Below are 13,012 nucleotides of genomic sequence, written 5' to 3' on the forward strand. Positions count from 1 at the left end.
CTAGGCCATGCTGCTTCTCTTAGGTATAGATCACCAATGATAGACTCAAATCTGACAGGAAATGGGATGTTGTCTTATTGAACTATAGGCTATGTGTAGTTTTGTTTATAACTGTCTCTAAACCGGAGTAAAATTATGATATTGTATATGAGGAATTATAATAAGATTTAAATAGGAAGAGCTGAGTTTTGTTCAGTCAGTGACATCACAGACTGTTCAGTGGGTACATTCGTGGTCCCTCAGATCAGTAACTTGGGCAGATGTAGAATGGCTCAAAGTGAAGTTCTGATTTCCTCTACTTCTACAGCGTCTCTCCCCTATCAAATAACTTGGGTAGTCCAATGCCCATAGTATTTGTTTGCACTAATCAGAGTATTGTTAATTCCATTGTATAAAAATACACTAAAATATTTAATGAATAGTTCATTTGATACGTACCAGAAAACTGAGGGCAGAGAATGTAACTTGCCTGTTTCCAAATGCTAGAAAATCAAAGAAGGAAAAGTGAGTTCAGGACCGATTTTTCTATAACTAGTATTTTGCAGCTTGAGCCCATGTTCCTTCCTGCATCTTGAAGTTGTAAGCCCATCACTGGGTCACAAGATAGGGAAATGGGGTCTCAAGATTAATGATGCCCATTTTTCTGTGAATCTGCAAAGGACCAGTACAAAATGTAGACCTCCTCTGCTTAAACTCTTCTTTCTGCAGATGACAATCATTTTAATGAAAGAAACTTGGCATGTCCACGTTTAGCACAGTGTTCTGCCCATAGTAAGCTTCAATCAATATAATGGAGGGATTGATTGTCCATTCCCTTTACAAGTAATTCCCTAGAGGAAGCTTTGCCAAATAAATTTAAAATATGTCCTTGTTTTCATTCATTCATTCATTCAATAGTATTTATTGAGCGCTTACTATGTGCAGAGCACTGTACTAAGCGCTTGGGATGAACAAGTCGGCAACAGATAGACAGTCCCTGCCGTTTGACGGGCTTACAGTCTAATCGGGGGAGACGGACAGACGAGAACAATGGCAATAAACAGAGTCAAGGGGAAGAACATCTCGTAAAAACAATGGCAACTAAATAGAATCAAGGTGATGTACAATTCATTAACAAAATAAATAGGGTAACGAAAATATATACAGTTGAGCGGACGGGTACAGTGCTGTGGGGATGGGAAGGGAGAGGTGGAGGAGCAGAGGGAAAAGGGGAAAATGAGGGTTTAGCTGCGGAGAGGTAAAGGGGGGAGACTAGCCCTTGTTTTGAGACTAGCCCTTGAAAAGCCATGTGAAAGAGCAACGTTGTCAAGAGCAGTAGTCATCAATAGATGGATGGCTCAATCAGTGGTAACTGTTGAGCATTTACTTTGTGCAGATCAGTCTACTAAGTGCTTGGGAAAGAACAATACAGGGAAGTTGGTAGATATAATAGTTGCTTTTAAGGAGTTTACAGTCTAATGGGGGAGAGAGGCAATAAAATAAATTCCAGGTAGAGGAAGCAACCACCTATAAGGATATGTACAGGATGCTGGGCAGGGTGGGACTGGGGTGAGTGCCTCAGTGCTTTGTGAAAGGTGGGACTAAGTGCCTGAATAAGGTGGTAGGCAGGGAAAAACTGTATTCTCCTATGCATTCATTCATTCAATAGTATTTATTGAGCACTTACTATGTGCAGAGCACTGTACTAAGTGCTTGGAATGTACAAATCGGTAACAGATAGAGACAGTCCCTGCCCTTTGACGGGATCACAGTCTAATCGGGGGAGACAGACGAGAACAATGGCAATAAATAGAATCAAGGGGAAGAACATCTCATTAAAGCAATAGCAAATAAATACAATCAGGAATAAATAGAATGCATTTAGTACAGTGTTCTGCAAAGAGTAAAGGGCTTGGTCAATAATATTTATTGTTGAAAAGGTGTGGACCACTTTCTTCCCCAAAGCAAAGAAATGTGAGTCAATGAAATGTAAAGGAGGGAGAAGAAGAGTTAAGGTCAACATCCACATTAGCACTCGATTTAAGAACACAAGGAAGAGAAAAGGTGTGGGGAAAAAACAAAAGGAACATTTTTGACCATCAGGTCAGAAGCTTGTAGACACTTCCAGGAAATTTCCACAGGGAAAAATTCCAAAGTAGTTTAATTGAGCAGCCAACATCAACTCAGGATCATACGATGAAGCATCCAAATTAGAATAGATTCCTCTTGGTTTTTAAGCATAAATTGATATGTTCAATATCTTTCATAAATAAGACCTTTGTTTTTCTGTTGACACTAAAATGCAGTACAGATGAGAAGCAGGAGTGGAAGGAACACACCAGAATACTGGTGGAACACAGAACATTTAGAAAATATATTTGAAAGGATTTTTTAGATGCCAGGTTAGAACTGGAAAATGTCTCTTTGGGCTTAATCTCTAAGCTCAGCAACCCAATTATTCACATCTTCCGTGACCTTCTAGGATCAATTTCAATTTGGTGTTTTGCAGACCACGCATAATCGATATGTTAAGGCAAACACATACTGTTTGCAATCTGCAACAGTTACACAACTTCAAAAATTACCGTTCAGGTGTGGCAAAGGCCGGTGGCATAAGCCAGCACCTGACAGTTCTGAGAGAAGTGAAAAATCCCATTTTCAATATTATATTAGGGGAGAATTACTTTTCAATGGGATACCTGAATTCTCAGCATGACTGAAATCTTTTTTCTTCTTTCTGGATAATGAGCAGGCCTCCTGACCAAAGTAGAATATCGTATGCACTCTTCTCTTAATTACTCGTGGGATGATTATATGGTTTGGACTACTGATCCCTTTACAACTGCCTGATTTTAGGCTGTTTTCACTGGTAATTAGCATCTCCATCCCCATTCCTGACACCCACTGCTTTGACAGGGAAATGAAAGTGAAATGAAACACAGACGTATCAATTCCGCTATTTGTAAATAGCTCTGGGAACAGGTTTGAGGAGAGAGTTTGTCAAACCTGTTGATGAAAACCATATTTTTGGATATGGGGTGGATTTCATTCTACTGGTCCATGGTTATGGGCTCTCACTCTAATCGGGAGTTTTGACCTAAAAGTGAGGTTTCGGTGAGACTTACATGGTGGTGTGTATCGTGGATGATTAATGTAGTAGGCGATCCAGGATGTGAATCCCCAGTAAAAGGCACATCCCTGAAATGAGAACAGAAATGCATTTTCCATGAGTAAATGAAGCATTATTAAAGCTCTTCCACCTTTTTCTCACACACTTGGGCAAATTGTAATGCAATTATCCATCTCTTTTCTAGTACCCTTTCAAGATCTGTCCACATTAGGTAGTTGTGTGTGCTTGTGGTTTTTCATATTTATTTGTTTTTAAATCTGGTTTTTCATATTTATTTTTTAAATCCCAAGGGGCTATAAAACAATGAAAATGATTTTGACCCTTGAGGGATAGTGATAAAATTATGATCTTATTGATCGCTTGGAAATATTGTTTTTGTAAAGAATTAGGATACATTGAGTACCAAAACCAACTTTAGGATAATACAATAGAAACATCTGAGTTAGAATTTAGTTAAACTCTTCCCCCAACCTCCTCCTATCATTATAATCCGCTCACCAGCAGGTACCAGGAGAAGACTACACTGAGGTAGTATCTGTTCTCTAATGAACGACCTCTTCCTTATTTAGTCAATTTTAAGTGCTTTTAAGTTCATTCAGTGTGGAGGACTTCATAACTGCAGTGACAGAGGACTAGGAAGAATGTCTACGGGCCCTTGGTCTGCTCAGGCAATGAACACCTTGCTGAGAGCCTGAATTAGTGGATAGAACACAGGCTGATCTCTTCGGGTAGGCAAATTCAGACTAGGTACGTCATTCTCTCTACAGTGTGACATCTTTGTGAGTTCCTAGAGTGAGAAGCAGCATGGCTTAGTGGATAGAGCACGGGCTTGGGAGTCAGAAGGACCTGAGTTCTAATCCCTGCTCTTCCGCATGCCCGCTGTGTGAACTTGTGTAAGTCATTTGCTTCTCTACAAAAAATGAGGATTAAGAGTGTGAGCCCCAAGAGGAACAGGGACTGTGTCCAACCTGATTAACCTGTATCTGCCCCAGCACTTAGAACAGTGTTTGGCACAGAGTAAAGCCTTAACAAGTACCGTAATTATTATTCTTATTGGAAGGGATCGTGTCTCACGTTTCTATTACACTGGTGGATTAGAAAGCAGAATGGCCTAATGGAAAGAAAACGGGCCTGGGAACCTGGGTTCTAATTTAGTCTCTGCCACCTGCCTGCCTTTTGACCTTGGGCAAGTCTCTTAATTTCTCCATGCTTCGGTTTCCTCAACTGTAAAATGGGGATTCAATATTAGTCTCTCTCCTACTTAGATTGTGAGCCTCAGAGACTGTCCAACCTGATTAACTTGAACTACTCTATCTAAGAACAGTGCTTGACATTAGTAAGCACTTAACAATACCATAATCATCATTATCACTGTACCCATTGGGAAATGAATAAATGCCATTATTCATACCGCAATGGGCAGGTCCAATCATTCAATCCAAATTCATTTCCTTTGGAAATGTTTTTTTAGTTAAACACTAGAACAATCTCTTGACCTCAAATTCACAAATTAGAAGGCAGTTTTCAAAAAGAATGTGTCATCGAATGAGCTCAGCAGGCATTGCTCCTCTATTCAATCCTTCCGACGAAGCAGAACGGATAGGTTTGTTTCTTCCACAGGAAAGTTAAGTTTCAAGAGAACTGCCAGATATGCTCCTACTTGGCAATTCGATGATTTTGTGGTGGGGACAATATAAGAAGTCTGTGATGGGAAGTGGTATTTTGGTGATAAAGGTGATAGATCCCATCATGTGAAAATGACATTTCAAACGTCCCAAACTCTATCTGGGCTCCGAAAATTCAAAAACATCAAAGAAAATAGGACAGGTCAGATATCAGAATTGTTTTGAAGCACACAATCTGACGTTTTAAAAAGCTCCAAGAAAAAATATTCCAAAACAGACTGCACACCACCCCCTTCACATTTTAGAGGTTATCTATCCCCTTGTTTTTTATTTGTGGCATTTGTTAAGCACCTATGATGTTCCAGGCACCGTATTGAATTCTGGGTTGGACTCCGTCTCTGTCCCACAAAGGACTCACAATCTTAATCCCCATTCGTCAGGTAGGTAACTGAGGCACAGAAAAGTTAAGTGACTTACTTGAAGTCACACCACAGAAAGATAGTGGAGCCTGGAATAGACCCCAGGGCCCCCGACTCCCAAACCAGTGTTCTTTCCGCCAGGCCATGTTGCTTCTTATTTGTTTCCAGGTGCAGATTTGTATGCAAATGGCCTGGAATTTTGATGGAATTTAGGTGGTAAGGTTGGAGGCATCCTTGGAATTGAGAAATGCAGATGTGGTAGCAAGAGAACAGATTTCTCTTTTCTTTCTCCATCCCACTACCTGCAGGGAAATATACACTAATCGGAATAAAAACATAATTTTCTATTTATAGAATATAAAAATAATTACAAAAAAGTGTGTGTGTGTGTGTGTATATATATATTACACACACATATAATGTGTAAGTGTGTAATTTTAGAATTAGGCCAGTGTCAAGCTACAGGCCAACAAATGAAGAATGGAATTTTCACTAGCAACCTAGCATGATGGGTTGCTTTATCCAAAATAGGAGGTAAAATTACCATATACTACGCTTTGTTCAGGTTTTCCCCAGTAAATCCAAATCCACAAAGATATCTAACCGGAAGCACATAGATGTATCATAGGTTGTCTATATGCTGCTTATAAAGCATGGATACAAAATGATAAATGGAACTGATGATTTGTACTTCTTAGGGGTAGTCATGTCATAACAAAGCTTCAGCGGCATGCAGATACCTTATGCTGACTAGCCAGAGGGGAGAAAATTTTATTTCCATCCATTTCTACATAGACACTGTTAATTGTGGTTTCCCTGAATTGCAAGAATGCAAAGACGATTCCCACCTGAATTAAATTTTTCAAAGGCGTGTGCCCTCCAGACAGCTTGTGGACAAACAACGTCTCCAAAAGACACCGGATGTAATGTAAACAATGGCAAAAGCAGGCCAAGCTGTGAAGAAAATAGAAAGAAATGGAGATTGTATGAAAAGCTGACCCTTCCCCATTTTTTAAATTCCAGTTCTCGCCTTACTACCGTTCCAGTGGAATACAGTTCTGGAAATCCAATGACCTGAGTTCTCGTAGTTCTGAGTTCTACCTGTAGCTGACTAACAGGGGCAAAAATCACACATGTCCTGCACAGTGTACTTGCTGTATCTCTGGCCACCTACAAAACAGAGAGCATAAAAGGTGCTCAGCCCACCATTAGCAGGAAAATCAAATTGTCCGCACTAAGTCTTAGTTCTGAAACCACAGGACTGAGGTTCATTCCCGACATTCCTGCTCAATCCTCTAGATCGTAAGCTCATTGTGGGCAGGAAATGTCTATTATAGTTTATTCAATAGTATTGAATGCTTACTATGTGCAGAGCACTGTACTAAGCACTTGGAATGTACAATTCAGCAACAGATAGAGACAATCCCTGCCCATTGATGTGCTTACAGTCTAACTGGGGGGGGACAGACGGACAAAAAACAAGTCAACTTAATCACAATAAATAGACTCAAGGGGATGTACACCTCATTAACAAAATGAATATACAGTATTCTCCCAGTTGCTTAATATGTTCTGCACACCGTAAATGTTCAATAAATATGTCTGACAGGCAATTCCATAAGACTCCATAGTCCAGCTCTTCTGGCTCTGTTCTATCATTTGGTAATAAGCAGTATTATATAGGATAATGATAATAATAAATTATGGTATTTGTTAAGCACTTACTATGGGCCAGATACTGTACTAAGCTCTGGGATGGATAGAAGCAAATATGTTTGGACCTAGTCTTTGTTCCATGTGGGGCTCACAGTCTCAGTACCAAACCTAGAATCTTGAGACCATTTTACCTTAGCAAGACCATGGAAAACAACTGGAATGCAAAGTTAAAGAAAGTAACTTCCCCGGCACAGAATGAAGGTGCCTCCATTTATGTCAAAGCACTTTGTATGCGATCGTGTTTAAAACTCTTATGGTACAGCTGGCTCAGTGGCATCCGTATTTAGGAGACGTATTTAAGAACTGCAAACATAAATTCATCAAAATGCACTGAGTTGGTAACTGGCGGTTCGGATCTGTAAAAATATTAAAAGCTCACTTTAGGTGCATTTGACATTTTCAAGCATTCAGAATAGCTTTTGAATGGTGGGGTTGTCCTTTACTAAGTATGGAAGTTAGATGGGGAAAGTTTGTATATCATTTTCTTTGAAGTTAAAATGAGTATGCTTTTGCCTTGTTAATTCATCGTGATGGCTTTTCTCTTTCAAGGTACAGCAGGATGTGGTGATTGTTTCAGAATTTATTATACTGATTTTCTTGCGGATTATGAAACCATATCCAGCACGTCTGATTGGTTTCAAAGAATGAAGTGCAGATCGTAAAGACGCGGTTTAAAAAACAAATGTCAAGAGTGATTCATGGTGGCATTTTATCTCGGTTATATTTACTAGCAGTGCCTTTCCTATGGGAAGCCAATGAGGGGGTCTAAATGAAAAGTGATACCCAGGGCGTGAAGTTTCACATACTTTGCTTCCATTCAGGAGACTCAATAAAAGTCAATGATTAAGTCCTTAAGTCAATGAGACCTGAGCTTAGAAAATCAACAAGTCATTTTATTGACTGTAGGATCAGGTTTGTACTATCTGGGGAATTTAAGAGGTTATTGGTTCCTTGTGGGACAAAGAACAATAGCTGCTGATTTATGCAAATAGAAGCAGGCGTCGCTGGAGCCTTGGAAGCAATTTGGGCTTTCGATGTTTGCTTGGTTTGATTCCACAGATCCTTTGCTATTCTCTTTTGCTCTTCCTTAAGTGACCAGCTCTCATTCTCACCCGCATCTCATGGTGCTGGGGAAGTGAAAAAGCCAACGGGGAGGGAATGCCTTCTTGGGTAACGTGATCGGCGATGAAGGTTTCTGACTAAAGATGTAGTAGATGGGTTGAGCAGGAATCCCGAAAAGAGCAGGTAACCGTGGATAGCGAAGACGGTAGTGGCTACTAAGACTGCTCCTCTGGCAACCACCTACTATTGACTTCAAATCACCCTCTCACCTCACCTCGCTACTCTCCTACTACATCCCAGCCAGCACACTTCAGTTATCGAATGCCAACTTTCTCACCGTATCTCCATCTCGTCTATCCCACCACCGGCCCCTTGCTCACATCCTGCCTCTGGCCTAGGACGCCCTGCCTCCTCACATCCGACAGACGATGACTCTCCCTTCCAAAACCTTTGAAGGCCCATCTCCTCCAAGAGGCCTTCCCTGATTAAACCCTCCTTTCCTCTTCTCCCACTCCCTTCTACCTTATCCTGACTTGTTCTCTTTCTCCATCCCTTCTCCCAACCCCACAGCACTTATTTAAGTATCTGTAATTGATGTGTTTGCGTCAATGACTGTCTTCCCTTCTGGACTGTGAGCTCAGCGTGAGCAGGGAATGTGTCTGTTTATTGATGCAGTGTACTCTCCCAAGTGCTTAGTACAGTGTTCTGCACCCAGGAAGGGCTTTATAAATATTATAATAATAATACTTTTGGTATGTGTTAAGCGCTTATTATATGCAGCTCACTGTTCTAAGTGCTGGGGTAGATACAGGATAGTCAGATTGTCTCACGCGGGGCTCACATTTCTTAATCCCCATTTTTACAGATGAGGTAACTGAGGCCCAGAGAAGTTAAGTGACTTGCCCAAGGTCACACAGCAGACAAGTGGCAGAGCCGGGATTAGAACCCACGACTTCTGACTCCCAAGCCGGTGCTCTTTCCACTAAGCCACGCTGCTTCTCTCTATATAATTGACTGCCTGACTTGCTGGTCTAATGGCTTTTCATTCCAGCAATCTGGCTATCAGTAGACTATCTCACTGCCCGCCTATTCACCTGTTACACCCACTGTCCCGTGAGACCACAACTAGCCAGGACGAGAATACAAGTGGCCCTGAATAAATCAATAGCCCTGTAATTCGTCTCAACATCTCTGTGACTGGATCAAAGCTCATTCGTTGTTGTTTTATGGGAGACAGTGTGTTAGCCACGCAGAGGAGCAGCGTGACCTAGTGTAAAGAGCATGGACCTTGGAGTCAGGGGACATGGGTTCTAATCCCAGATCCACCACTTACCCGCTGTGTGACCTTGGCAAGGCACTTACCTTCTCTGTGCCTCAGTTCCTTCATCTACAAAATAGGAATTCAATATCTGTTCCCGCTCTTAGTCATCTTTCAGCTGTTGAATTATCTTTTCTTTGCCCATTGTCTGGGAGTTCATTCATTCAATAGTATTTATTGAGCGCTTACTATATGCAGAGCACTGTACTAAGCGCTTGGGATGAACAAGTCGGCAACATATAGAGACAGTCCCTGCCGTTTGACGGGCTTACAGTCTAATCGGGGGAGACGGACAGACAAGAACAATGGCAATAAATAGAGTCAAGGGGAAGAACATCTCGTAAAAACAATGGCAACTAAATAGAATCAAGGCGATGTACAATACATTAACAAAATAAATAGGGTAATGGAAATATATACATATGAGAGTTGAGACCCATATTCTGCCTCTGACCTGCTATGTGATTGGGGGCAAGTAACTTGACCGTCTGAGCGTCAGTTTCCTCGTATATTAAATGGGGATGAGTAAACTATCCTCCCTTTCATCTTATATTGTCAGTCCCAGATGGGACGGGGAGGTGTCCATTTCATTAACTTGTACCTATCTCTAGCACATCATAAGCACTTCATAAATATTATAATGAAGGGCCATAACAAATTAATCAATGTCATTTTGAAAGTGTGTATCTAGAATATATTTGTCAGAGAGACACTTGTGATTCAAGGAGTTTTGATGATGCTCTTAGCCTGGTTAGTTGGTCAGAGTTCCTGAAATAATGATTCACTGATCCATATCCTCATGGTGAAATGTTCCTGATTCCAGCCCTGACTCTGGTGCTTCATTCCTACTGTCCTGATTCCCAGAGGTCAGGTGAAAGCAATATCCAAGAGGACTTCCCCAATTTAGCCCTCATTTCCTCTTCGACTCTCCTTCAATGTTGCATTTAGATGGTGGAGCAGCGTGGCTCAGTGCAAAGAGCCCTGACTTGGGAGTCAGAGGTCATGGGTTCAAATCCTGGCTCTGCTGCTTGTCAGCTGTGTGACTGTGGGCTAGTGACTTAACTTCTCTGTGCCTCAGTTACCTCATCTGTAAAATGGGGATTGAGACTGTGAGCTGAGCCCCACCTGGGACAACCTGATCACCTTGTATCCTCCCCAGCACTTAGAACAGTGCTTTGCACATAGTAAGGGCTTAACAAATGCCATCATTATTATTATTATTTGCACCCTTTCCTCACCCCTCCCTCAGCCCCACAGCCCTTATGTACATACCCATATTCTATTTATATTAATTTCCATCTCCCTTAGTAAACTGCAAGCTCATTATGGGCAGGGCATATATCTACCGACTCATACTCTCCCAGTCACTTAGGACAGTGTTTTGCACACAGTAAATGCTTAATAAATACAAATTATTGACTGATTAATTTTGATATTTATTAAGCACTTACTCTGGGTCAAGAATTGAGGTAGATGCAAAATAATCAGTAGCCCGTGTCCCACATGGCATTCACTCTGGGAGGGAGAACAGGAATTTAATCCCCATTTTCGGTTGAGGAAATTGAGCCACAGAGAGGTTAAGTGAATTGGCCAAGGTGATAGAGCAGGTAAGTGGTAGAACTGAAATTAGAATCCAGATGCTCTGGCTCCCAGGCCTGTGCTTTTTCCATTAAGCCATGGTGCTTCTTGCACCTCTTCCAGTGAGGTGATAATAATAATAACGGTACTTATTAAGCACTTAATATGTGCCAAGCACATTAAATTACAGGTTAGCTTTGTTTAAATTAAAAGTTTGTTTAAATTAAAAGTTGTGAGACTCAAAAAACTCCACCAGAATATACACTGTGGAAAGATCCATGAGTCTAAGAAACCCAATAATTTACCTTTCCTCCCTTATCATCTTTTCCTCTAATAATAATGATAATATTAATAATAAAGGCATTTGTTAAGCACTTACTACATTCCAGGTACTGTACTCAACACTAGGGTGGATACAAGCAAATCGGGTTGGACACAGTCCCTGTCCCACATGGGGCTCACAGTCTTAATCATCATTTTACAGATGAGGTAACTGAGGCACAGAGAGGTGAAATGACTTGCTCAAGGTCACATAGCAGACAAGTGGCAAAGCTGGGATTAGGATCAGGCCTGTGCTCTATTCGCTAGGCCATGCTGCTTCAAAGAAGGTGATTTGAGTTTAATTCAACTCCTGTGATATTCCTGCTAGTGGTAGGAGAGCACAGCTTTCCTTAATATTTTCCTCGAAGAGGCAGAAATTGCATTTCTAGGAAAAGCAGTCCAGTGGAGAATTCTCCTGAGGGGCTTAGGGGAGAGGGAAAGAGACAGATTTCATGGCCAATAAAATTGCTTTCTAGAGGAGATCCATCAAATGCATTTTGAAAATGTCACAGCGGTCTAAGTCAAGTCAGAATATCCATGTTTAATGGGGCATTGAGGGAATACCCGAATGTGGCTGTGGACAAATTTATCTCTCCTAGTCTCTTATTTTCATTTAGTTATCATTCTAACCAAATGATCAATACATCAAAGTAAGAATGGATTGTTTTTCCCCATAGAAAAGTAATTCCACAATAAGTGTCGGAGGGGTTATTTTTAGCAATTTACCTCACAGGACTGAATAGAAGACCCTGTTGACACCAATGTATCAGCAACCTTTTTTTATTCTAAAGGCTCTTACAAACTTAAGTGACTTCAGTAATCATTATCCCACTAGACTGTAAGCTTGTTGAAGTCAGGGATCATCTCTAAAAACTCTACTGTATTGGACTCTCCCAAGGTCTTAGAGCAGCGCTCCATAAATATGATTGATTGTAAACTTCTAGACTTCCTGTATCTCATTTTCCTTTCTAAAACATAGTGACCTCCCATTAATCAATTGATTCATCATATTTATCGAGTGCTTACCGTGTGCAGAGCACTGTACTAAGCACTTGGGAGAGTACAATGCAACAATATTACGGACACATTCCCTGCCCACGACAAGCTTACAGTCTAGATGAGGAGACAGGCATAAATATGAATTATAGTGGTTCCAACCATTCGGAACAAATTGATCTCAAGTGGATTGGTTACTGAGTGGTCTTCATACCCCCCCGCCATTTCTGTTCCCGGAAATTACATCTCTACTACTTCCATCCAAGCCCTCAAAGAAATATTCCAGCACTATTAATTCACACTTTTCCCTTTTCAGTTCCCAACTAAAACACATTATTTTTAGTCAGAAACAGCTCAAGAATTTTAGAACTTTTAAAAAGACTCATCTGTTTTGAAAGTCTGAAAGCAGGGATGACATTTGAAAACCCCCAGAATTTCTGAGAAACAAAAAATTAAAGTGACTGAATCATATCAGCCATATGCAAGTGAAAGCACTTTTTTTTGGCAATAGAAAGTGGTATTCTAAATTTTGTATTTGAAACTGTGATGCCATCCAAATGCACTGAAGGGCTATGTTGGGTTTTTTAAACCATTCTCTATTTGTTTTATCTTCCCCTGCTAGACACCAAAGTTTCAGAAGCAGCTTCTATACATCTGCTGTGGGCTCATAAAACTTAACACGCTTGCTATTTTAGGGCAGTTGTTGTACACATGCTGTTGTGTTTGCTGTGATTAGACAATAAGAGTGATGCAAAACAGTGACTTTACTCGAGAATAGCAATGCCATAGTGTTATTTCTCTTTCTATGATACTCCCCATCTCGTGGTTATGTTTAAGGCCTGGTTCAGTTTGAAAAATTCATTAATTC

At 40.8% G+C, this 13,012-nt stretch overlaps 1 protein-coding gene across 3 annotated transcripts in view; it reads right to left on the reverse strand.

The window, feature by feature from the left end:
* The window catches only part of TECRL (trans-2,3-enoyl-CoA reductase like), a 108,309-nt gene that overhangs the window by 12,045 nt on the left and 83,252 nt on the right, over positions 1-13,012 (reverse strand). For all 3 annotated transcript variants that reach the window (XM_029074267.1, XM_001510987.3, XM_029074268.1), the window contains exons 6-8: positions 6,002-6,107; positions 3,105-3,177; positions 439-482 (exon numbers count right to left, since the gene is read on the reverse strand). In XM_029074267.1, coding sequence (XP_028930100.1) covers positions 439-482; positions 3,105-3,177; positions 6,002-6,107 — 223 coding nt within the window. The remainder of the gene's footprint in view (positions 1-438; positions 483-3,104; positions 3,178-6,001; positions 6,108-13,012) is intronic.

This window comes from Ornithorhynchus anatinus, chromosome 10 (genome assembly GCF_004115215.2).
Source record: "Ornithorhynchus anatinus isolate Pmale09 chromosome 10, mOrnAna1.pri.v4, whole genome shotgun sequence".
Classification (NCBI taxonomy): domain Eukaryota; kingdom Metazoa; phylum Chordata; class Mammalia; order Monotremata; family Ornithorhynchidae; genus Ornithorhynchus; species Ornithorhynchus anatinus.